The sequence below is a fragment of the Macrobrachium rosenbergii genome, chromosome 55 (genome assembly GCF_040412425.1).
Source record: "Macrobrachium rosenbergii isolate ZJJX-2024 chromosome 55, ASM4041242v1, whole genome shotgun sequence".
In the NCBI taxonomy this organism is placed as follows: Eukaryota; Metazoa; Arthropoda; class Malacostraca; order Decapoda; family Palaemonidae; genus Macrobrachium; species Macrobrachium rosenbergii.
In genome coordinates this window covers 87,490,026-87,517,804 of record NC_089795.1, presented here as the reverse complement: position 1 = coordinate 87,517,804, position 27,779 = coordinate 87,490,026, and the positions used below count along the sequence as shown (strand labels likewise).

Here is a 27,779-nt window from a genome sequence, read left to right as displayed (position 1 = left end):
ACTTGTTCATTCAGTATTTCACATATTCAGACATCCTTAGAAAATTTATTTAACCACTCAAGTCCTAAACAGCCATTTTCCACAAGCATTCTCAGCCTTGAAACAACTTTTTCCACTCCTTTGATACTCAGCTCGCCATTTATTTTACCTTCCACATTCATAAACTTTCGAAATTCTCGCTCCACCGACCCAGAACTGCATTCACTTCAGGCACCGTCTCTCCAGTTTCATCTTGTTCTCAGTTTTATTCGCCCATCAACCTTTATGTCTGAATTTACTTCCTCGCAGAACAGTTTGTATTCTCCCTGAAATTCTTGCTCACATCCGCCTCTCTTTTATCATCACTTTCCCTCCCACTTCGTTACCCTGTCCATCTTCTTCTATACCTTTAATGACCTCCTGTGTTTATGTCTCTCTTAATCCTTTTCATATATATATATATATATATATATATATATATATATATATATATATATATATATATATATATATACACACACACACACACACACACACATATATATATATATATATATATATATATATATATATATATATATATATATATATATATATATATATATATATATATACTATGTATGAAGGGTTAAATCGGTGTCTCAACAGCTGTTGACCAAAAAATTATATATTGAAATAATTATTAAGCAAACACTAATAAATTTCTGGAGGTAATTGATATGCTATAATGATAACTTAGAAACGATTTTTGTCGAGTTCAAAGTAATTGGTGTCATCAAGTGTTGCGATGATAATAATAATACTATATTAGCACAAGTGATGATATGACAATGTATGGTGCTGGGGAGTACTTTTAACAGTTATCGTACCGACACCTTAAATTTAGAAGAGAGCCACAAAGAGAAAAAAAGACAAACAGTAAGCGTTTCCCACCAAATGTCACGCTTAAATATTACCAAGATTTTTTTTACGTTGATGTTTGGTGCTATTCATATATGCAAATCTCTAAACATTTATGCCACATACATTCACAAATGCCGCAAATAACGTATTTATATCACAAAGGCGGTCGTTAATTCTGGTTTGTTTACTATTATTGGCTTGCCTGATGTACAATAATATGTCATTGAGACAATATCAGCCGTTCCCGGAATGTCATAATACTATTAGTGAGGTAAAATTCAAACCATCGGAAGGTAATGACAACCTTCCGTGTCTGCGAATAGCAAAAATAATAAGATATTTCAAACAAGTTTACAAAAAATGTTATACGAAAAGTCTTGATCGAAAATACTGATGGTATTAAACACGGAACGGGCGAGCACTGTACGCAATGATTAAAATAAAACTGCTGTCTTTTTTTGCAATTCTCTTTTTACATCGATTAAAATGAGCTAGTATTATTTCTTAACTATGCAAAGTCAGACAAAGGCGCCATCGTTCATCCGTAGACTGCTATTTTTTTCTGTGCCTTGCCATACAGCTCACTCAACTTTAAACATTCTCTCTCTCTCTCTCTCTCTCTCTCTCTCTCTCTCTCTCTCTCTCTCTCTCTCTCTCTCTCTTCTCTTCATTTACGTATACTTTGGCAATTTTTCGGTAAAAATAATGACAAATTTTATAGATCATTGTTCCTGAGTATGATCAGACATTAAACTTATACATATATATATATATATATATATATATATATATATATATATATATATATATATATATATATATATATATATATATATATATATATATATATATGTGTGTGTGTGTGTGTGTGTGTGTGTGTGTGTGTGTGTGTGTGTGTGTATGTATATGAATGAATTTTTATCACATCATCGTGATTCATATACAAGCATCAAGCCACAAACGTCCTTTAATATCCAATTCGCTCTAACTCGGAAATAATATATTTTCATATACGTTACCGAAGGGGAATTTTTTAGTTGATAATAAGTTCGTCGTCTCGTGGGCTCGAACCACGGAAGACAAGAACGCAGGACTACATTGTGTGTGAGTGAGTTTAATGTCTGATTATGCTTGGGAACTTTGATCTGTAAAATCTGTCATTCTTTTTACTAAAAAATTGCCAAAACTCTCACTATTCTCTGCAGTTTCTCTGCACTATCCCCAGTCAGTTTTGTATCGTGACTCATCTTATCCCACAGCTTTGCATCTATAACTACTGTCCTTTCTCTGGCTTCTCGTATCTCTCATTCCATAACTAAGTTACCAAATATATGAAGCATGCACGGGGAAATAACTCACATGCCTCACCTCTATCATCAAAACTTTAGATTGCTCTCAGCAATTTAACCTTCAGTACCATAATTCCCCAAGACCCTGCACATGGCCTCTATTAATTCCAGCATTAGTTTTTCCTAGGTCCATTTATGCCAATGACAGCTCTTTCTCTTCCCTCATAAACTTCGTATCACTATTTTATGACAGTCACTTGGTCCTCACCCCTTCTTCTTCTTCTTCTTCTTTTTCTGGTCCAGGAATGGAAGTTGATACGAGTGAAAGGGAATATTGTTGAGAGTCTGGAACCGTTCTTTCCTGGCTGGGTTTAGAAAATGGGAGGAGTGTTGCTAAATGATTTCATTGTTGGTAGGCGATGAACTCCTCGAGTAAATCAGAAAGAAGAGATTCTTGTGGGAATGTGTTTAGAAAGAGGCTTGATTTTTGGAAATGTGTAGCTTTCCAAAAAGAGATTATTCATCAGTACAGCCAGGAAAGAGAAATGGTGAGAAAATAAGTTTGTGAAATTAAGAGTAAGCACAGAGTAGAAGAAAGAGTAACATATTAGGCGTGATAATGAAAATATGGGTTGCTGAAGGTGTATTTAATCACTATTTGGCTGAAGAAATTAACGCAGACAAAATTAGAAATTGGAAAAGAGAAGATTATGAATCTGGGACCGTAAACGTAATTAAGACAAGTGAGTTTGGTAAGAAGGAAGAGAAAAGAGAAAGTGGATGGAATATAAACTAGGATTAGAGACAAGGAGACAGAAGAGGAAAATGGGGATTCTTAAAATTCTTTGATGGGGTCAAAATGTCAGCAGAAAGTGTGTATGGGTGCAGGAGGCCAGAAAGAATGAATAAAAGCAGTAAGTTCTGATATGCAGAAATGGGAGGTTTATTTCAAAGAGAAAGTATATGAGACTCAGTTGTAAACATATCATGAATAAGTGTATGGATGGATGCATACGACAGTCAAAAAGAGAGGAATAAGAAGACAGGTCATATATATAGGAGGAAGAAGTTGGTCAAGATCTTTAAGGAGAATAAGGCATTCTAGACATTCTGCAGCGAAGTGAGTGCAAGGGAAAAGTCTGATGAATGAATGGTCTCAGAACAAAGGCTGTACCTGAACGCAGTACTGAATCAATGGTGAGAGTTATGTAAATATTTGTTGTATGTGGAGGATAAGAAAAGAGACAGGGCTGAACGACTCTAGAGTAGAAAGTATTAGTATAAGCTTGAAAATGCTTGCTTAAGTGACTGTTGCAGATATAAGAATAGCAATTAAGATCTCGAAGAATATTAAGATAACATATTATCGAGGGGACTGCCGGCGAGATGCTGCAGTATGGTGGTGATAGTTGCTGACCGTGGTTTGTAAGGCACTTCTGGATGAGGTAAATGTTCCTGGAGAATGGATGAGAGGAATAATTACTCTGATGTTTAAGGGTACAAGAGGTAGAGGCAAATAATTGAATTATAAGAGCATGGTGTTACTTAGTTTACCAGAGAACATATATGGTAGGATTTTAATTAAGACGAGAATGAAAGGAAAGCGTAGACGTTAAATGAAGATGACAGATGAAGGGTGGAAGTGTTGAAACGAACTGTTTACGTAATATCTGCGGTGTGCAAAACGGCCAAAATGTGCAGATAGGCAGAACGGAAAATGGTTAGCATAGGTAACAGAACATATCTGAATTATTTTTAGGTGGTTCAGTCATGTGGAAAAAGAATGAAGGACAATAAGTGAAACATGTATAACTGAAAATCATCATGATGGAGGAGAGGTAAACCCGGACACTTCTGGATAGACGTGCATGTGTTCATGCACCAGGGATGATGAACCTTCTGTTGCAGGTGTCTAAAGCAGCCATTGTTTTTTTTAAACTTCTCTGCTCGATTCAACAATCAAATTGCGAATGCGACAGTAACCTCGTGTTGTTTTCTCTCTGGAACCACACCCTGTTATGGAAAACGGCCTATAACCAAGACACCTACTGTATGTGTACGCTTTATATATATACAGGATGTACGATAACGTCGTGTTGCAGTAGCGATTTACGACCTACGTACGATAACTCTTGATCTCTGAACGATAGTTTGTTGTCGGACGGACGCGCCAGGTGCCATTTAGTGAAGTCTTGTGCAATTTTGTTGTTTTTCGTCTATTGTTCTCGCCCGAGGTACGTTGTCTGCTTGCAGAGGTTCATATTTTACGGGGAAAATGCCCCTCGATTTAAATGGCTCGACCCACGTCGGGAAAATGGCCACAGTCAGGTTTGAGGTCGCAGAGAAAATCGAACTGAGGGGTTTTGTTGGTCACGTCCCTGTCACAGGGACTTAGGGACACTACAGATGTCCCATTTGAAACGTCCTGCCGTGCCAGGGGAGAATTAGGGACAACAAATCATATAAATAAGTAGTCTGCAAGCAAGTAGCTTCGGTTATTGCAGTGCTCCGCAGTCTAACCCGTTTGTCTTCGGGTAGACGAGTCTAAGGTAGCCTGACCTAACCTCAACATCGTCTCGAATGAAATACTTTAATTTCGGATAATTATTACTTTAATTTAATCAACTTTTCAATATGATCATCACGCGAATATCAAAAAATAATTTAGATCGAAGGAAAAACTCGAGGGTACAATTTTGCATTAAAACCCCAATTGCATTTTGGCTTTATATAATATTCTATTCCTATGTTTCAACGTTTGCATTAAAAGCATTTAATGTTATTTATATTCTTTTGCCTTTACAATATACTTTCATCCTTTGATTTCCAGCTGTATCCTGGAACTAAAAATTTCCCCGACGTGTATCCTACAGTTATACTGGGGACCAGTGGGGAAACTGGGGTTATTTGTATGGGTAAAACCAAAAATGATTCTTGTAAGTTGGTCTTGCAAGTAGGGATTGCATAAATCCCATTGCAGTCAAATTTAAAAGCAGCATAGTTTGTGCATATCAACAGTAATAAATACCAGAAAATTTAAAAAGTGTGAAAATTTAGCAATGACACTTGAAGGGTAGCATCCCAGAGACAACTGCAGACCACTGCCGCGGCCAGTCGCCAGCTGCAAAATTTACTACCTTTTGTTGATGTTTTTGTTTTGTGTTTATGTCCAGAGGTCCTTTATTCCTCACACCTCTGGACTGTGGAACAGTCTCCCTGAGGATGTCGTGCTGTTGGAATTTCAAAAGTTTAAAGCGAAGATGCAATGAATTACCACCTTAATATGATTCTCCTTGAATTTTAATAATTTACTTATCTAATTAATTATAAATCATTGATTTATTTTTTCTTTTCTAATAACTGATCTCTTCTTTTTACATTTCCTGTTACCTTCTGTTACTTCTTACAAATGAACACCGCATTCTTTGGAAGCTTGAATTTCCAGTCAGTGGCCCCTGTGGGCTTGTGCAATATATGTAGGGTTCATTTTCTGAATAATATAATTATAATAATCAGCATCTTTTATCTGTTTTTACGTTTATCTCTTTCTGTGCTGAATGACCTCTTAAGTGTCAGTGCTTTGTCCTAAATTTTATATTCCATTCCTTTCCCATAAGGGGTACTTGAGATATCAATCAGTCCCTCTTACACACAAGGAAGTCATTGTTGAACTGTAGTATAAGAGTTTGTGAAGTTCCAGTTGGTTGGAAAAAAGTGAATACAGTGTTACGTACCAGAAAGGCGGAAGAACTCTCATAAGCATCTCCAGTTTTAGCCAGGTCCTAGAACTTACGGTATCTGTAGAACACTTTTAAAGTAATATAACAGTGGGCTGAGAAAATGAAAGACTTCTTCTTTTTTATCGGGAAGTACCTGACGTTATTAACTTTCCTCTACTTTCCCACAGGAAAAACTACCAAAATGACCATTTGATGATTTATGGTATTTCATTTGGTGGGGGAGAAGAAATAAGGTGTCTCGTCTCTTTGCTTTCTTTTATGCACATTGGTTGTATGATATTGAGGCACTTCTGTTATTGTACCTCCTCCATCCTATTTATCCAGTGCTTTGTATGTTTTCCTCTCTTTCCTTTCATTACTACCATCCTTTATTCTCTCTACATGACTAAACCAACTCAAAATGCTCTGATCTATCTCTTCTCTTAGGTTTAGTGACCATTTTACCACTTTTCTGTATTCCCCATTTTTCACCCACTCTGTACTACAGATATTATGTTAAACAGTTCATCTTTGCAACTTCAGTAGTTAAGATAGTCAATTCATGCAATTACGGCTTTAGGAGTCTGATAGAACCAACTCATTCATTTGGTTGTAGACATTATTGAAATGGGCATTGTATTCTATGGATGAAATGACCGATGAAGGTTGTAACACGTCATAAATGTCTGGATGAACGATCCATTTGTTTGATTGATGATGTGGACCCTTGTTGAAAATGGAGGATAACTACTACTGATGAATGTGACCCCGTCAACTTACGTTATGAAGATTGTAAAAATTGGTAGAACAATCCTGCTCGCTCGTATGTAGATGGTATGGTAACGTCCGTTGGCTGTCACCTGATGATCAAGCTAATACACGTACTTGAATGAAAGTCATTGCACAGATTTGCTGTTGATGTAATCGAACGTGGGTTGTCGCCTTTCTAGATGTCCACAGAAGTGCTATCAATGCTCTGTGCCCGACGATCGGACGAGAATCGGTGCTTCAATGTGGTATGGCCGTAGGCCATCCCATTTTCTTCCCAAACCTTCATGTGATCATGGTCGATGGTCCATTCCTGGATATGCCATCCTGAGGCAACTTTCACACCCCTCCAATCACTCGTACATGAATGGAAGACCATTCTAGAAGAGTGACTCTGTTCCGGGAACAATGCTACCATTGTAGTCAAAACTACACCAGTAACGTTACCAATCCAGAACTGTACTGGAAAGAAGCAGCAACATGCCAGGCCGATCGTCTTGACTCTTGGAAAAAGAACCTTTCGTTACGGGACGATCTGCATACTGTAGCTTCATCGATATGTCACAGACATGCCATATTATACAATGAATAGACTGAGGCGATCATCAGTGTATAATGACACATCTGACATTTGCCTATCCCTGGTCTATGGCCATGTAAATCATGCGGCTGTGTTCGCTTTCCTCAGAGAGTGACTAAGTAGGAGAGGCTCCAAGCCTACATCCATAGAGAGGGGAGAGCAAAATAATAATATGATATCCATGAAAACGGCCAAGGAGAGTTATTTTTGGTCAAGTTGCACTTACGTATTATTCCTTCCAAGCAGACATGAATGTGTCATGTTGTTTGAACATATTATTTCTTCTAAACAGACACATGTGTCACATTGCACATACTTATAGCAGACACACTCATCACATTGCATGTATGTACAGCAGACACAGATGTGTCACGTTGCATGTACGTATAACAGACAGATGTGTCATGATGCATGTATGTACTAAACTTTCCAAGCAGACACAGACGTGTCACGTTGCACATATGTAGGCTACATTCCTTCCAAGCAGACACAGATGTGTCATGCTGCACTTGTGCACAATTCCTTCAAAGCCGACACAGATGTGATTCGTTGCATGTACATATAATTTACAAGCAGACACAGATGTGTCATTGCACATGTGTGTGTCTGTCATGTTACACATACATATATTTCTCCTTGGAGAACATAGTTCAACGGGTGTTTGGAAACTGTAGCAACATCGTTGCCAACTCAGAAGTGATTCCCATATGTAGAGACCTCAGGTTTGTATGTTAGGAAAAATACAAAATACTTTAAAAATTTGTCATTTTGCATTCTGTCCACAAGTCACTTTCATAAAAGGGAGTTGGCTCAACTGTGTCCTCATACTTTCCAACTATTTTAATATATGTTTGACCTTTCCTCCGAATCTTTTCGTGCATGTCCTACTGATGTACATTTCATGACCCATCTCTTATCCATTCTTCCATGATTTATATTCTCATTGATTGCTTTTCCTTTTAAACTCTTAACCCAACTGTTTATCATGTTGTATTTGTGTATTTTTATTTTTGGGAAGTTAAACTACTGTATCCATTTACAGTATAGTTTGAATATACAGTATTTGTGAAACAGTATTATAATTGTGCACTTACTGTTGCTATTTTTTTTATACATAGGTGCCATTTAAAGCCGTGTGCTTAGGGAATGGCAGTGAGAGGAAGGGTGTCTGCAGAATGGAAGAAACGAGTCAAGTCCGAATACACTCGCCTCAGATCCCTGAAGAGGTTCAAACGTGCAGATGAAATTAAGGCCGCCTGGAATGACAACAGAGAAAAACTTAATAGTAAGTGAGAGAGTATGTGTTGTCTCTAGGGGTAAGCCTTCAGCCCCTAGAAGCAACCCCTTTCATTCCTTTTACTGTACCTCCATTCATTTTCTCTCTTCCATCTTACTTTCCACCCTCTCCTAACAGTTGTTTCATGGTGCAGCTGCAAGGTTTTCCTCCTGTTACACCTTACAAACCTCGTACTCTCAATTTCCCTTTCAGCGCTGAGTGACCTCATAGGTCCCATGGCTTGGCCTTTGGCCTAAATTGTATATATTCTAGGGGTGATTTGTTTGTGGAAAAAGATTATTATTTTAGTGAAGATTATTTTGTTAGTCATTCTAAATTGATAAATACTAGTACTCATAAGTGATGTTTCATGTCTAGTACAATTCTAGTGAATTGTCAGTTTGTAAGATTGTAGATTTTGCTTATCAAAAAACAGAATTGTAATATAATCATGAAAGCTGTAGTGAGGTAAGTGAATTTCATGGAAAAAAGTCTGGTTATTATGGAAACTATATATGTTTTATGGCATATGAATTAAGCACTTGAATGGTTCTGTAGAACTGACTAGGACAGGGTCTCAATGCAATCTTTTTTTTTATTAATGTTAAAACCAGAACTCCTGGAATCTGAGGACCAGTCAGTCGTTGGGATGGGAGCCGTGTGGGTTTGTTCAGTTGAAGCTCCACCACACCAAGCTGTCATGAGACGTACCCATGTTACTTCTTCATGCAGCGAGCCTCTCTGTGTTCCTATCAAGACGATAAATGCAGTCAACCCCATACCTACCATGTACACATGGGCACCACTTCAACAGAACTTTATGGTTGGTTTTCAGCAAAATGTTTTCGTGGTCAGTTTGAGTGCAGACACCACCCTTCTTACGAACATTCACCTTTCAAACATTCAGAGATACAAGTAATGGGATTGCAAATTAAAATTGTGTTCAGAGCGCTCCCCTTTGCCACCCGTAAGTCCAGATTTTGTTCTGCGTGCCTATTCTACAAAATACAGTACTGTATGTACAGTGAATTGTTGTATGGTGAAAAAATGTACAGTACTGTATTGCCTTAACATCATACTTTACTTAAATAGGCGTGAAGCATACAATAACCATCTTACAAACAATTCAGCATACAAACAGCTGTTCAGAACATAACTGTTTGCAAGTAGGGTGGCGTCTGTAATGTATTGGAGGGTCTTTCTTGCAGAATCAAACAAGACTACTAATTTAGGTACCTGTATTGAAATTGCTATGGTAAACTTGACTTGTTGGTCTTTCATAAAGTATTTGTACAAAGAATGATTTTGAATCAGCCTAAATCATTGTTTGTAAAATTACAAACCAAATTTCAACTTGTGAAATTGACACCTTTCAGAGGGCCTTCTTTGTAAGATTCAAAACTCACTGATTTTCCCTTCACTATGTATTTGGATGATCAAACTTCCTAGCACTGAGCCTCTGTAACTAATTATAGCTGTGGCCAACGACTGATTGTTTCAGTGCTGTGGTAATGCAGTTCCATACTGCCTCTGATTTTGTATACAATATGATGCACAAAAACAGTTGTCCAGTTGTATTGGCTGCAGTGAAAGATACTATCAGTTATAGAGTACAGTATTTGAATTTTAAGGAGTAGATACTCTTGTAGGCAGTGTCTTATTTACTTTTTAGGAAGCTGGTTCTAACTATAAAGGGCTCAAACAGTACCCTCTATGTTAGGTTGCTTTGATATGATAATTAAACCTTTAGACTCATGAGTTACATCTGTAATTGTAAAAAGGACGACATGCTTGTTTAAAATCATAAAAAGTTTCCGTACTATAAAGTCTTTCAGACATTTTGGCATGCAACATGGTGTTCATAGTATCTTTTATGTTGTTAAAATTTTTAAGGCACAGTGTAGTGTATCTTGTGTTTTATTGAAGTTCACTTGTTAATTGATAATGATTATTTAGTTAATGATAATAGATTTTGTTACTACTTATTTTCAGGTTTTATATGCATTAGACTAGACCAGTTTTATGAACAGTACCCTTGACATGAAGTTGAATATTGTTTCTTATTAGTTACTGTGTTAGTATTCAGATTATCACAGTATTTGGACATTATATACTTTACATGTTATTGTTCTTTCCATTGCATTCATGTGTAGGTGGAGGACGAAACTGAACTACACAACATTCCATATATGGGTGATGAAGTATTGGATCAAGATGGCAAGTTTATAGAGGAGCTTATTCGCAACTATGATGGCAAAGTTCATGGTGACCGAGAAACAGGATTCATTGACGATGAAATATTTGTTGAACTGGTTGATACCCTAGTACAACAGTATCAGGTAATTATGCACACTAGTATACTGTACAGTAATTTAGAAGGATCATTGAGTCATAGTTATAGAATCTTAGGGCAACTCAGGTTGCTGTAGAGTACAACCTCTTTTTCAGATGTTGCTTATGCACTCGAGTGAAATTATTTTTTGGATTTTTTATAAAGATCCATTGTTAAGATCAGAATAATTGTTGAAACCTGTTAGTGATTTTGTATTTTGATAATTTTAGATGATTATTTTTTTATTATTATTACTGTACTGTATTTTAATTGGGAAGGAGACCCTCTCTTGTACATTTTATTGAAAGTGATGGCTGCACCAGCAGAATTCAGTTTGTAGTAAACTTTCCTACTCCTCTGATGATACCCCTTGGAGTGGGACAGAGGCCACAGAATAATTGTCCAGTATTCATACAAATGGAAGAGTATGGACACATTATGGAGATTTTCATTTTACTTATGAAAATACACTAGTAGCTATACAGATAAAAGAAATATACAAGATTATTGTTAACATTTTGCCATAATTCACTGTGAAGTGGCCATAATGGGATTTACCTGTGTACTATATTATGGTCAATATGTTTATGGTTGAGAGGTCACTGGAATTTAGTCAGCATGTGCCAGTATTACAGTGACTTGTTCAGGTCCTGTTAGCTGCTTGGCGGGAGTCTGACCTGTATGAGTCAAGGTTAATTATTATGATGGTCAAGGGTACATTGGTGTAGCATCAGCAACTGTCTCATGGTTTGCAGGAAGCTTGTTGTATCTCAAGGGTGCACTTCCACTATATAAAGTGTCATCACCTGGAGATATTGTTGTATAAGGTTTTAGATGTTTGTGGGAAGTAATAATGTCTCATGTATAATATTAATGAAAAGCACTACCTCAGTTATACCCTATTTATTGTTATAACGCTTTTCTTCCTCCTGCTCATCGGGTTCCATCTCTTCCTCAGTCATGTTTTCTTATATTCTGGTCAGGTCAACTGTGACTGGTTCTCCTTTGTTTTAGTAACAGTTTTGGAGCCTTTCCACTTTTCATTTCCCCTCCATTTCCTAATTGAAAGTTCACTGAAGAACAGCAGGACCTAATTGGGTCTTGTGTTATTCAGTGGACTTTCAAAGGACTGTGGTTTCCATCATTCCTGCCTTCATCTTCATATTTTTAACATTCATCTTTCGAACTTATGTCTTTTACATATTTCCCATCTTTTATCGTCCACTTTGCTATTCTACTCCTTTTTGCATTTTCCATGTACATTTTGGTCTCCCTCCTCTTTTCACTATATACCTCTCAACCTTTATAAATGTCCTTAGTTCATCTTTCTTCCACTATCATATCACTCACACTGTATTTCTTTTGCTGCAAATGTCAGTCTGTGGTTGCATATTAATGGTCTTTTTTGTTCAAGAATAATTACTGTATAATAGTACACTATATTAGTTGCAGAATTAATGTTCTGTATCAGATAGGGTACTTTGCCAGGTGACAGGGACTTTGCAGGGAAATCTAAGCAGCATTAGTTACAAGTTTTTACTTACTTTTTTTTTATATATATAATTTCAGAAGAAGGAGTCTGGGCCAGAGAAACTTGTAGAAAGGCGGATGAGTGCAAGAAAAGAATCGAATGATGATGAAGAAGAGGAAGAGGAAGAGGAGGAAGAACAGGAAATGGAGACGGACAATGACAACAGTAAAGATGTAAGTTTGCCTTTTTTTATAATTTGCCTAAAGATGATTCTTTTTTGAATGGTTTATCAAAGAATAGAGACTTAAGAAATTAAAATTTAAAAGCGTTCATGAAAACTGTGTTACACGTTAAGAATACCAGTCATTCTTAAAAGAAGAATAAATATTTTTAATAATTTTTTATGTGAGAAGGCATTTAATTATTCTGCCAACCTTTTTTTATACTGTAATAAATTTAGATGGAGAATGGAGAAGGTTCCTCCATGGCAGAGAGGAAGGACTTCCCTTGCATGGCCATATTCCAGGCAGTTTCAGCACTCTTCCCTGACAAGGGCTCTCCGGAAGAACTTAAGGAGAAGTAAGTTGGGGCTTATTATTTTTAATTAACTTTGAGGAGAATGAAGATGTGACAATATTTACACAAACTACTTTTTCCTATTATATGTGATCTTTCTGTGTGTTGTTTCATTATTATAATTCATTCTGTGTGAGTTTCTTCTTTATTATAATTCATAGTGTTTGCTCAGGCATGTACAGAACAAACCCCAAGCTTCTGCTGAATATTGTGCTTGTTTGTGAAGAAAAAAAAGAGGCAGCCAATGGAAAGATGGATAGTATAATGAGATAATTAAATACTGCTGAATGTTAGAAGATTGCAAAATGTGTACACATGAAAAATTAAGGCAAATGCAGCATGATATTTTTAAAATGACATTTTCATAAAATTAAGTTTTATATAGACTTACCAAGTAATTACGGAATTAGCTATGTACTTGGTAAGTTACTTATAGGAAAATGACATTTTCAAAATAAAATGAATTTTCAAGTAATAATAAACTGACTCAGTTTTATAGCTGGTGCTGTAATTACTGTACTCAGTAAGTAATTACATAGCTGATTCTGTAATTACTGTACTCAGTAAGTTACTTATATGAAAGTAGTATTGCAGCCTTGTGAATTTAGCTTTGTTTGAATCAGCATCGAGTATGTTTTTTTTTATGATCTACCTCGGTGCAATTGTACTTACATCAAGCTTTGTATAATTTAGTACTGTATTTAAATTTTAGGTTGCCTGCTACACCCCCATTAATCTTGAGAAATTACTTTGGATTTCTAGAATATTGCACATGAAATAAACATGAGGTTGAATGTGTGCATATGAGTTAAGGTTTTATAATTATTAGAAAATGATTTAATAAATTTGTAACTACAGACACCACCCTGCTTACAAACGAGTTATGTTCCAGACAGCCATTTGTATGTTGAATTATTCATGAGTTGGTTACTGTACTCTTCACACCTATTTAAATACAGAATAATATATAAAGTCAGTACAGTACTGTAAATCTTTTCATCCCAAAACTCAATACACTGTACATACAGTACTGTATTTTATAGAGTACTTTATTAATACCAATGATCATCAAGTTTGAACTTACAGGTGGCAAAGGGAAGCATTCTGGACACAAGTTTAATTTACAATCCCAGTTGTTCATATCTGAATGTTCATAAGTAGGACGGTGTCTGTATTAAACATTCGAGGTTTTTGGTTCACAATAAGCTTTTCATTTCAGGTACATAGAACTCACAGATCCCACTGCACTGCCACCAGAGTGCACACCTAATATAGATGGCCCAAATGCGGAGAGTGTCCCTCAAGAACAGACAATGCATTCGTTCCACACTTTGTTTTGCCGCAGGTGTTTCAAATACGACTGCTTCCTTCACCGTAAGTGCTTTGCTTATTTATTTTACTTTTGATTAATTTCGTCATTAAGCTGACTTTTTCTTTTTTACACAAGTTTAGAAACAATTTGTTACTAACTCTGTGTTTCCTATGTATGGAATTTGGGTACTTTTGTGAGTAGGATTAATGTGTGTATTTAATGTATGTAGGTTGTTAGCATACCCGTTGTGTAGGATTAAGTCATAAAATTAGTTTTTAATAACAAGCATCTATTGCTTCATGGAGGTGAGTTTCCAGTAGAGTGGAGTATGACGTTCAAGTTCTCTGATCTTCAAGTGTGACACGGCAGACTTGAAGAAGAGAGAACTGTGACGTCAACTAGAACAAAAAGCGCTGATAACCATAAGTCATGTTAACTTAGTATAATCAAGTTATGTTTTTTAAATTTGTTTTGGTTGGCCCCATTACTAAATTATTGTTATGGTTGTTATTAAGTATAAAATGTTTTTCCTTTGCTAAGTACTATATTAAGAAGAGCATATTGCAAATCACATGAAAAGCATTCCTTCAACGTATACATTTAGTAAAATGGTTTAGTCTAAGGTATTACAACTTGTTAAATTTTCATTCACAGAAATGGTTGGAAGTAGAAGTTTATGGTCTGAATTCATTGAATTTCCAAATTTTCATATTCAAATGTTTAGTAGTGTTTTTCATTCAAGTGTTTAGTTGTTGCACTGGAAAGACAGTAGCTTCTAGAGAAGTGATTTCTGAATTGATTATTTTTTATGAATTATTCTCCACTGCAAGTCCATCGTTTATTAATATGTTAATCTGTTAAGAAATCAGGATTGCATGTTGCATATCACAGGTCAGGCTTTGGACATGTAACAGTGAACTTTTCAACTCGATGATTTAAGTTGTGGTGATCTTACGGAGATAGGGGTGACTATTAATGTGGTAGTTGTAGACAGGGAATGTAAAGGAAAGAGTTTTGCTTAAGTTAGTGTTGATAATTATGGTTTTGACTCGCTCAGACTAGGGCTAGGGTCCGTTATTGTTGGTTCCTTTTACCCATAAACAAAAGAAGCCTCTTTATCTTGGCTCCTCAGTTTGATAAGTATGCTTTAATGCAAATGTATTGGGGACAAACAGCATTATATGCAGCACTCTTTTAACCTATGTGGCCACCTTTAAGGGTTACTGCTTTTCATGTGCATTGTGCAACACATTGTAGGTTGTAACAACTGAGTATTTTTGTGTGATTTCTCATCAGCCCACAGTTTGGTTGCTCTCAGTCAATCATTCTTTATCCATTCCCTTTGTTCACTTCTCACTTGGCTCCCGAGTTAATTTAAACTTCTAGCTCCAGCCTTCATCCTTCCTTTCACACTAAATTCCTAGGCTATTAAATGTTAGTACTGTGAGGAAAGGAGAATTAAATGGTATCAAATGAGAATATTTTTATAATACAACAATATGTTTTCCTTACTAACTAATTAATTGTAAGCTGCCTAAATTTGTGTAGAAGTATTGTAGTTGCACCAACCTTCTTAAGTTGAACAGAATGTTCCAACTACTCCAACTACCATCAGTCCCCTTCTGCTCTCCACCTGTCTTTTTCCTTTGTGCTCTTAGGGCATGAAGAGAACAAGTTTGGGGATGGAAGGAGGTCAATAAAAGCCTTGTATGATTAATTTTTTGTAAGGAAAACTTATTTTTGCATCATAAAAACATTGCTTGTTCATTGCAACCTATTAATCATGAAATGCCTGAACGGCATTTAAGTGGGAGCACTCAGCAGAGGAGGCAAGAGTCCATACGTACGAGTATACCCACCTGATGTGGCGCTGCATAACTGATTGGTGTGATGTCTTGAAGTTGCTAGAAAGTGGACAAGTTAAAGAGGAGAAGGTATTGTTCTTGGTGTCCCCACCTGTATATTTGTCTTGTGGCCACTATGGGTTCAAAGAAAAACTTATAGGCCCTTGTGGGTTACAGTCCTTTGGTAGAACTTTGAGGAGGTCATCTGCCCACAAGATAGAGGAGACAGGAGATATCCATGTCATGTTTGAATGCCATGGAGGTTTAGACTTTTTCAAACCTCATGGACTTGTATCCTTAGTTTGGTAAAACTGTCACCCAAGGCCCTTGAATAAGCAGTCAGGATGACTTGTCTGAGCGAGAAAGTCATGTTCTTGGAAACCGATTCCTTCTTGGCTCTGGTATTCAGAAATAGCCTTGGTGGGGAGTGGCAAATTTGTCTGGTACATTGCAGAAAGAGCCTAGAGGCTGAACCAGGTATAGAACTGGGTCCTCCCCAGAGGCTGCAATGTTCAAAATGCCTCTTGTTCAGAGTCTTTGTTGGACTTCGTCCATTTGCAATGATAGAGTGACTCCAGCTGATAAACAGAAGAACCATTAGCAGTGGCTGCTGTAATTGAGACATCAGACTTAATTCGTGTCTAGTCTGGGAAGACACTAGAAATGTTGGGAATTAATCTTGGCTGTTAATGAGTGATGTAGACATCAGAAGATGCCTCTCTTGCTCTTTACCTTTCATTTCCCGGGGCTGCCCAAAGTATAATGTTAGGTGTTAGGGAAAGAATGGCAGGCACTGCTTGAAGTAGGGGATAAGATAGGCTAGTTTTGAATTTCCAGACTAGAGAGTGAGATTTTAAGAAATGAGACTGCTTTTCCCAGACTAGCCAGCTGCTGAATCTTGGCATTAAGGTCACTGCAGTTTTTACCTGTGCCATCTTTTTGTCACACAAAATTGGACATAATTAGTTAGGTATTTTTGTGAGTTACTGACAGTTGCTAACTGGCAGGAAAGGGCCCTGAAAGCTACTAGCTCTTTCCTATCCTAGGAGGCATCGCAGAGTATCTGTCCAAGGCCAAAATGATTGTTTCCCTGGGTAGACTATCCATCTTAGTCTTAAGGATGGTAATAAACTACATAACAAGGATTAATCTTGGGATGAGAAATGTTGCCTTGGAGGAGCCCCTTTTTGTTTTCAGGAGATGAGCAGGTTGGAATGGAATATAAAATTTAGGCCACAGGCCAAGTGCTGGGACCTACGAGGACATTCATCACTGAAAGAGAAATTAAGAGTACAGTAAAAGGTTTTAAAGGTGTAACACAAGAAGAACCTCACATTTGCACTAGGAAACAATATTGTTAGGAGAGGGTGAAATGTAAGATGGAAGAATGGGAATGTGAACGGAGGTACTTTAAAAGGAATGAAAGGAGTTGCAACTAGGGCCTGCAGAGATGCAGCAATGAACCTAAAGTAATGCCTACAGTGCACTGCTGCACTGACAGCACTATCCCCCTGCAGGGCAGGTGAGCATTTTAAAGCTAGCTAACACCATGGACTCACCTTTTCCTATAAGTGACTGTTATCATCTAGGTTGATAACAGGTTGGATTCTTCTTTAACCGAAACTGCAGTGATGAACCTAGGAAGTATTCCTCATGGCAGCGCAGTAGCAGCAGGGTCTCATTAACTATCCCAGTCTCCTCTACAAAGAAGGTGACAGTGTTGATATCATGAGCTGCTGGTCACAGGCCTTCCACCCTTTGAGGATTCAGCAGGGTATTCAGGTGCTTTTTCATGAGAGGAGAAAGAAAGAGAGAAAGTACACCCCACTTCGGAAGTAAGAGAACAATGAGACCATTTCCCTAAGCCCTCAAATTCCTCCTTCAGGCCCTAGCTGCATCTACTTTATTAGCTTTGTAGACTGTCTTCTTTCTTCAGTCTTGCTGTCCAGCACCTCAGACTGTTACTTGAATACATTTGTGGGGTTTCTCTTGGTTTCACCCTTAGCTCCTTGTACCTCATCCCCTCTTTTCTGTAACTTTACCTCTCTGGTCAACCACTCTGACTTGCTTTTTTTACTGTCTAAAGCACAGCCTACCTTTCTGTTCAAACACTCTGACTCGCTTTTTTTTTTTTTACTGTCTTAAGCACTAAATGGCTGAAAGTGGTCCTGTGCTTGGCTTGACAACCTAAATTTCATAAATTACAAGTCATCTGGTCAGCTCATATTCGGAAACATTTGTGGTTGTGGGAGAGTTTGAAAGTGGAACCTTTGGGAGGTGTAGATAGTTGGAGTAGCTCACTGACTGTACTTTTTGGAGACAAATCCTCTTAACTTGGAGCTCCATAGTATTTCAGATCTACAAGGAGAACTTGGAGAAGTTCCGTGGTCTAGGCAAAGTTGACAGGAGGTTGGGACCCTGTCATCTGTCTCAGCCATCTCAACTGATTAATCAAGCACACGCCTTTCCAAGTGGAAAAAGTAGCATCAGCTTACCAATCCATCCGAAAAGGCAAAATTTTAGTACTGATTAGCTTAAAAGATACTTAGTTCCATGTTCATGTGCACCCAGGCTGTAGAACATGTCATATCATGCAGAGTTGGAAGACATGTTAGTTCAGTAGTACGTATTGACTATCCACTCCTCCAAAAGTTTCATCAAGGTTTTTGCACCATTAGCCGTATGTGTGAGCTGGAATGGGATAACAATCAGAAGATATCTTGTTTGGTGTTTGGTGATAGCATTCACTCCAGAGATCATTTGGCACCACCTTGAAAAGCCCCTTCAGTTATGTCAGGAACTGAGTCCAGTGGGAGAACTAGGACCCGGAACCAGCTGTTTGAGCTTTCTGTATTGGCATGGACATTGACACAGTGGAGGCTTTAGTTTGTCCAGCTGAGGACAGGATGGACATGTTAATACCAAGGTTGAAGGAGTTTTACAAAGTCAGTGTCCACGAGCATGCCTGTGAAAGCCCTTGTAGGTTACATGATCCCTCTGTAGAAAATATTCCCTTACAGCATTGGTTCTTGGAAGATACAGTTAAGCAGTTCTTGGTCAGTAGTTTTGCAGCCACAAAATTTACCCTCTTAAGGTCTTGGACAAATTGTCATCAGACCTATCGTGATGTCAGGATGCTAACAGTAAAAGAGGAGTAAAACTGGTTCCTCCTACTCTGGAAGTTCTCTTTTCAGATGCCTTCACAAAGAGGTGGGTTTCGATATGTTAGATTTTCAAGGCAACTGGCATCTGAAAGAGGCTGTCACATGAATTATTTAGAACTGTGAACTGTTTTTCTGCCCCTGAAAGCCTTCAAGCGACACTTCAGGCTGGGCAGTTGGAATTGTGCCTGACACAGCGACAAAGTTGGATACCTGAAGCCCCACAGCAACACAAGGTCAGAAAGCTTATGTCATTTAGCCATTGAGTTATTTACATAATAGAAGAACACAAGGGTGAATAGCTTTTCAAGATTTGTGGTGGTAATGGGTGTTTGGCTCTTGTTTCCTTTCAGTAATGTTTTTCCTAATTGACTGGAGTATGTGTCACTATTTGTGGATAGCTCAGGTACCACATTTGTTTCCAGATAACAGTCAGTGATCATAACCTATCTTCTTGAGATTTGGTCAGTGCCCTAATTAATGTACTTTGGCCCTCCACAGCTTTATGCTGACTATTCTGGCTTGAAGATACTTTCAAGTAGTTTCCTGTGGTGATTTATTTTTTTTATTTATTTAGTTCAGTTGTATGCCTTTCTTCTCTGTTATATCCTTTTTCCACATATGGTCATTGAATTGTTGGAAGGGTGTTGGGGAATTTCTTATGCTTTATGCCCATTCCAGATTGTATGCACAGTAAAAATACTATACTAATCATCATGATTATCCTAATAGACTGAGAGCTGATACTGATTTTGATTACTATTTAGGGAGTAGGAATTGCTTAATGTTCTGACAGTCTGAAGATTTATATTCTGTGATTTCAGTTTTATAAAGGATTGACAAAGATCAAGATATTTGCAGATTAGCTATGATTTTTCCTCAGCTGACTATTACCCAGTTACAGTCAATTATGTAATTTTTATCAGTTATTCATTGTTTAGAGATTGCTGGTCTTGATTATGAAATGAAATGCAATACATATGATTGAGTACAATATACTAATACTGCAGTACTATTATATTTTAATGCAATGCTCAAGTGTAACATTTTTGTAAACTGAGGCAGTGACTGGAGTTCTGAGGTCATGAAGAGCAGTTTTGTGAACAGAAAAACAGACATAAGTTGTATTTATATTTCTTCAATCATTTGCCTCTTTAGTTGTGTCATTAACACACAAAGTATGGGTTGAGAGTAATACAAATGTCAACTAAATTTAGCACCATTTTATTATATAGTATCAACAGAGAGTTGGTGAAACTACCTCTTTATTTCTGTTTGTTCAGTGTTTCACGGATATGTGTATGAAATATTCTCATAATTTTGACTTGTCTATAAGTTTGGTTAATGAGAAAATATCAAAAGCATTTTGCTTGCTGCTAATGGAACTGGTCTTTACAAGCTCAGTGCTCCTCAAATACAGTTGCAATGCATAATTCATTTTGTGGGAAGATTCATGATTATATTTGTATATGCTCTTAGACCTAATATTAAAGATGCTCAATTTTTATAGAGGATAATGAGTATATCAGTATTGTTGCTGAGTGTTTTATGATAAATATTTTCAATGGTACATGTCTTCTAAATTAATGTTTGGTATTTTTTTTTTCTATAATGCATAGAACCATGTGACATTTTCTGCATTTACCTTAGTGAGTGATTCAGTTTACTATGAAATCTTATTCATTATTCTTGTGTGACTCTTGGACATTAAGTGAATAAATGACATCAATTCGGCTCTTCTTTTCATAAAATTATGGAAAAAATGGTCATCATGACTTTCGGGCTTTCCAGGAGTAAGCAAAAACTGGACTTTAAAAAATAAAAAGAGAAACAAATACATTGTAGTAATCTACGAATTGGAACAAACAGTTACATCATCATTGAAAACTTTATGATCTCAAAGCTGTAGATTTGAGTAGAATTGGCCTAGAAAATTTGTCATGAGAATGACAACGGCACATTTCGCCAGATCCGAGCAGGACTCTTGGATAGCCTGGTTGTATGCAAGACAGATTTTTGGCGATGAATGGCGCACGTCTGACTGAAGAAAGTTGCATATACAATAAAAAGTTTTTTCGAATAGCAATTATTGGTGGAGAGAGAACCTTTCTTGTCTGACAGTGTCATCTTCCCAACAGCCACCAAGGGAAGCACCGAAGCCACAGGTAAGGCTGAGAATCAGTCTCAACCCAGAGCTGCGGCAGCCTCCAGACCCCACCTACTCCCTCACTTGTTCGCTCGCTCGCTCTCTCTATTTCTCCATCTGTGGAGACAACACCCTACTGATTGGAGGCTCATCGGTGTTTGATGACAATTGTACAAATTAAAAAGGGATTACAAGTAAAAAATGACATAGCTAGGCCAAGAGCAAGGTCTCAAGAAAGCACTCTGAGCAGCCATACTAAGCTGCCACTGCTTATTTATCAATCATGCGTCTTGCTTCCTAATAGTAACCTTATGCAAAATGCTCCGTTCATCTTTTAATTAATTTTCATATTGCTATCCTCTTGCATGTAATTAAGCTTCCAATTGTGGACTGTGGTGTTTAATGATCTAGTTGCTGATGGTGATGATTATAATGAATAATTTTATCCCAAATTATATTCATCCTGATTAGTAATTAATTTTTTTATTACTAAATGATTTTGAGTTGTCTTGAAATCTGGACTTGGATGCAAAGTGAAGCTAATTTTACTTTTTGCCAGTTTTGTTTGAAAATGGAGACATGATTTCAGCTGTAACTTTGCACTTTAAGAGTAATTGGCTTTATTTATGTTGAGGTTGGATTTGGTTTTTGTTAAGATGCATGACAGTGTCCACAATATTCGCTATATCTTGACACTGAAGTTGTATAGGTTGTTAGTAAGTGTTATGAATTGAGGAGTTATTTTAGGAAGGGTAAGTAAGGTTGTTAGGGAAAGTTGTAGCAGTATTTCAAGTGCTTTTACATTTCAGCAGTCATTAGTAAGCTAAGTAATGAGAAAATGTAATGGAAAACATTCATTCTTATTTTAATCATGCTGAAAACTACAAATGATTAAGGCAGTTAGTATTTAGAAAAGTAAAAATATTCCTAGTTTCCTATAACAGTGGTTGTGCTATTGTAGAGGTGAGTAACTTTGAAATGATAAAATCAAACCTTTATTTTACAAAAGCCGGACTGTTATTTATGAAATTAGATCATTCAGATACACTGTAATGGACTGCTGTTGTTCAGGAGAGGATCGTTTACTCAACAACAGCTATATTTTTCATTCTTTTTAAAGATAGGCTGTAAGATGACTAGAAGAATTGTAATATATATTGTTGTCTGGAGGAAGTTGTTTTAGAGTGTGTGCTACACTTACCAGATCAGCCCATGATTCTATTTTACTGAGGACTTGCTTGGTTTTGTCTCAGCTTTTGTGTGAATTCACACTGCTTTACCTCTCATAAGGTTTATGGTGTTCAACAGTATAATTAATATATTTTCTATTGATCCTGCATTTGGTCCTCAGTTATGTCTTGCTCATGGTTACAATAGTATTTGTGTTTTGAAAAATTATACAATTTTTTAGAAATTCTTTAAACTTTCCCATAAGATATGTACTGTAAGTTTGCTTTTTTGTGGCATTGCATTGATTACAACATTAAATTTTCAAGTTCTCATTCTCCCTTCATTTTAGTCTCAGAATTATATAAACAGAATTCATTTTGCCTTGTAATGAAGAACTTGTTTTATCCCAACCCATCAGTTATATAATTGCCACATTGATAGTCTAGATTGTCCATAGACCTCAGTGTTTTGTATGATACACAGTAATAGTAACGGCTGTCTGTCGATATGTGCCCAGCAACCTGTTAGTATTCATCAGTCACTCACCTCACATTTTGTGAGTCTTCAGCCTTGTTAACAGCTGTATCCAGAATTCCCTGCTGATTTGCAGTACAGTATTGCATTTTTCCAGCATTAGTCTTCTCATTATTTCGTTAACTAATATATTTTTTCATCTGCATTCCCTTTTACTCTCTTTGTTAAGTGATGAAAGTGGAATTTTAGCACCTTAGCAGTTACCTGCATTGCCAAGGTTTTCTTAAGGTCTGCCAGTATTTTGGTTATGGAATCACTTTTGTTTCATTGTTAGCAATATTCCACCGATTTTTTAATTCTTTGTGGTTTTATATGTAAAATTTGGAAGATGTGGATCTCATTGAATTTCAGAAGATTTTACTGTTCTTATACGGAAACAAAACATAATCAAGAGAAAGAGTTAAGGGAAGTTTATTTCAGAAGCTGTACTTTAGGTGGCAAACAGTTTTGAACACATTGATGATTTTTGTGTAAATTTGTATTTGTGTTACTTTGCTCTATCTGCAGTTTTTGGGGCAGTCTTTTTAGCATTTCTGATCTGTTTTGCATACACTAGGGAGAGTGTTTTCATGGATTAAAATTAATATGTAGTAGTTCATTAGACTTGACTGAAGTGTGTAATTGTTATCCAGTCATTTAAATTTTACTATTCCTCTGGGGTCTGTTTACTGCATATAATTGTCAGCTTGTAATTTTCCAATTTGATCTAATTAGTGATACGTACTACTGATTCCTGTATATTATAACTTTTTTTGTTGTTAGTGATATATGGTATTCTGTATTGTTAGTTGTAAATGACAGTGGTCCCCTTCCCTGGTGTGGTTTTTGTGGTCTTAGTGGGCATGCACATTTTTGGAGTAGGGTTTTGTCTTATTGACATGCCTCACCAAACTCTTGAAAGGCCTTCCAGGTAGGTCCTGTCATGCCTTTGTGTTACCTTTTGACTGGACCCTCATCTCTTGTGCAGCAGCTGCTCTGGTCAGGTGTGTTTGCCCAGTCTTACCTGTGAGTGGTTTCACTATGCTAAGAAAGATACCTATAAGTCCAGATGGTCTAAGAGTGCTGCTGTGGATGTGTCCGCTTCATTTACACCTGAGTTCTCCACGCCCAAAATTGGCGGTGAAGTTGTTCAGTTTTGGTAGTGGTGAAGAAGCACCAGTCTTCTGATGATGTTGCAGTATAGTCCAGCACCAATCACTTTGCTCACTTTGCCCTCTCTCATGCAGCCCACAGTTCTACTTTTGTGCTTCTTGCCTGCTTGGCCTGCTCCTTCCTGGCCTGCAGCCCGTTATGACCAGTCCACACCTGCCTTGCCTGCTCTTCTGTGCCTGCAGCTCACCCTTCATGCTCACTCTCTCGGATGCTGACAACCTTCTCATCCTGCTACTCATCCAGATGATGTGTTCCTATCCCAGGGATGATTTGTACCAGTCCCTTTTGAAAGAATGCCCTGTTCTCTTCCAAGATAGACTTAATAAAAAAGCAGTGAAGGCAGTTAATAAATGTGATTCTATTTGCTATGTCATTGTCTGCAATGCCTTCTTCTATAGCTGTAACTGAGCCTTAAGCAGTGATCATTCCTTCGATAGTGGATGCACTCCCAGTAGTGACTGTTCTCTTTCCAGTAACTGCACCAGCAGTTGTAACTGTCCCATTACGTAGGTTTGAGGACATACCTCCCCAAGGTCTTCTCAGGGTCTGATTCCAGTTGCAAACTTAGAAGTACAAGTAGCCCCTTCACAGAAATTTCAAAGAATGTTTTCTTTTCAGAGTCGGCATCATCAGCTTATGCCAAAACCAGGACCACTTTGCACCAGCAGTAAGAACCACACTTGCAATGGAGATGATAATGGCCACTGTCGCTGGCAAGGTTACTGCAGTAGGAATAAGTTTGCTTTTTGTATTGAGGGTTGTCAAGCATAAATGGCTTGATTCCTATTTCTCTTGACTGGCTATTGTGGAGGGCCAAGTTTTGCCCTTGTTGGAAGATGTTTAGGGTCTTTCATCTCCCATTCTGTATAACTGTCATCATCAGTTCATTCTGTCCTTTATGACTGGCAAGTTTGTTGCCTTGAGAAGCCTGAAGAGTTTCTTGCTTGACTCTTATGGGTTCTTTCTCACTATAAACAACTTTCTAAAGTTATGAGAGCCTTGGTACATAGCTCATAACAGTTCCCTGGTGTTTGTCTGGATCCTGCAAGCATATGCAAACACTCTGTGACCTCCAGCAAGTCAGTTTCCCTCCTCTGTCAAGTCAGTTTCCCTCCTAGATTGTAATTTTTGCAAGTATTTGATTGATGGGTTAAGGTAAAACCAAGTGAGGTTTTGTATTGCAAAACTGTTTTTGTCATACAGACTCATTAATCATATAATGACTTTATTCCTCCCAACCCACATATCTCACAGCCTCATTTGCAAACTTTACAAAATATGTGTTGGGTGATTGATGAATGCCTGAGGTGCCAAAATATGGGGTGGGTGATTGATGAATGCCTGCGGTGCCAAAATATGAGGTTGGTGATTGATGAATGCCTGAAGTGCTAAGTGGTGCATGCATTAACCTACCATACTACTGCTGTCTTGTTAGACAAAAAACTGTTAACATGGGGACATTCAAAAATGCAAATGTGGCCAAATGTATGTTTGATGGCGTATTATGAAAAGAAACGTTTTGTGCTATAAATTATTTATTCAGTATTTCTATGTTTACACACATTCTTTGTGCCAGTTTTCGTCTCCTTGTTCTTCTGGTGCTGTTCTAGCACTGCTCTTCTGGTACTGCCTTCCATTGGTTTTGGATCTTGACTCGTTCTATTATACATCTTGAAATGTGCATTTTATCCAGGAGTTAACATTTTTATTTGTGAAGTTCTTACATTTATGTGTTTTACCTCCCTACATTGTGAACTTTAATGTGAGGAGAATAGTAGATGTGATGGGTATATGAGATGGGTGCTGGACAATTTGTGGACCAAGCGTCTCTTCAGTGGCTGACAGACAGACAAAGTAATGAATGATTGATTGTAGTATGGAGTGCCATTAACCTTGAATAGGAATCGAACTGGTTCGTGTAAAGTTACTAAGCTAGGACTTCTGACAGAAGGTGGCGCCAGCGGGCTTCCTCCCTTAGACTTCCGGCATTTGTAGGATGTTTATGCAAGACAGTATTGTCACTAGCTAAAGACAGTGAAACAAAATGCATCAGGCACAGTTGGAGGGTGAGATGAAAATATTGGACTGAAGGGTATAGAATAAGGAATGGAAATGTGATAAAATACAGTAATGGGCAGATGGATCACAAAGATCCATTGTTTGTTAAAGATGACATAATTATGCTAAACATTAATAAAGAAGCAAATAACAGACAGCCAATGTTTGCCCTGTTAGGTGATTGGTAAATTCATAGTCAAATATTGGCCAGTTGCATGGGTGTAAGTTATTGATACGACTGGTGGGTGGCTGTCAATGTCGTAATTAGGAAAGTCTTAGTTATTATACTCTTAAATACCCAGGACTATTTAATTACTGAAAGTATCTTAAATATTTTGAACCCTCATGAATGATCATACTAGCAGACTGGTATCAACATCAGAATGAGTTAGAGTGTTTTAACGCTGGCTTGGTTTTGAAATTAGATGGAAAAAGGATGGGCTTTAATTTTTAATTAAGTCCTTGCTCAAAACTGCAATTGTAACATCCAAAAAACATTATTTGGAATTGTGTCTGAGGTGTTAAAAAGAAAACAAGTTACAGTAAGTTTGTTCTTTTAGAGAAATTCAGGGAAGATGTTCAAGACTGAAATAACCACGTTGTCATTTTTTTTATATCTTTTTATCTTATTAAATTTGTTGGCTCTTTACTTTGAATGTGATACTAAGTTTGTCTTCCCTAATCAAGCTGTCATCAGGCATTATTTGTGTGATAGAAACTTATAGAATCTCATAAGTGTCCTCACAAGGAAAAATAAAGTTAACAGCTCTAACCTACTTTAGATCATGGGAGAGATACAATTGCAAGGATTACTGCAAATTCAAAATGGTATTGAAAGAAAGGCAGATTACCAGTGAATTTCGGTTAACTACTTGTGTGGCTAGGACCATGAGGCTTATTAGAACAGTTTTCAAGTTCTTTCCTGTTAATGATGTCTTGGTAACGCCTGTTTAAAAGCAGCAGGTGTTGACCGTCATGTTTCCTCATAGCATATTCAGCAAATATAATTATAAGAACAGGTGGACATTGGAAAGTGACATGAGTGACTATAGAGTCCTGTTTTGGATCTCTGCTTATGCTCACTGCTTACCTGCTTCACCCACAGGTAAGCACTAGAAGTGACAAAGAAGAATAACAGTCTGCTGAATTTTGTCATCTGCTGTTCGATGTAGAGACATCTCTTTCTTAGCTAGTACCATGTGATTTGAATCTATGCTATAAAAGTTTGGAGCAAATAAAAGAATGCATTGATCATCAGTGCAAAGGCTTTAGCAGTAGATGTCCTACATGCATCCAGTGCTGTCCCACTCTGGGTAGTTGGTTCTTTCAGTGAATAGACATTTATAACTTCTTGTTACGGTTTAGAGTTGTCCCTGAGAATTTGTATGGAAGTCTATTAAAACCATAAAGAAAAGTTGTTCACACTTCAAAGGGTACATCATGACAGGTAGAAATTTAATTCCTTATTCCTTTATTGGAGCCTAAAGTATTGGGTAGGTCATAACTAAG

The 27,779-nt window shown here is 37.3% G+C and overlaps 1 protein-coding gene across 2 annotated transcripts in view; it reads left to right on the top strand.

Annotated features, from left to right (window-relative positions):
* Positions 1-4,279: 4,279 nt before the first annotated feature.
* The window catches only part of E(z) (histone-lysine N-methyltransferase E(z)), a 39,920-nt gene continuing 16,420 nt past the window's right edge, over positions 4,280-27,779 (top strand). The window contains exons 1-8 of one of the 2 annotated variants that reach the window (XM_067099354.1): positions 4,280-4,405; positions 8,357-8,523; positions 9,129-9,337; positions 10,668-10,853; positions 12,416-12,550; positions 12,778-12,896; positions 14,113-14,267; positions 21,349-21,375. In XM_067099354.1, coding sequence (XP_066955455.1) covers positions 8,385-8,523; positions 9,129-9,337; positions 10,668-10,853; positions 12,416-12,550; positions 12,778-12,896; positions 14,113-14,267; positions 21,349-21,375 — 970 coding nt within the window. In that variant the 5' untranslated portion in view covers positions 4,280-4,405; positions 8,357-8,384. The remainder of the gene's footprint in view (positions 4,406-8,356; positions 8,524-9,128; positions 9,338-10,667; positions 10,854-12,415; positions 12,551-12,777; positions 12,897-14,112; positions 14,268-21,348; positions 21,376-27,779) is intronic. The other variant, XM_067099356.1, reaches the window with a different exon arrangement.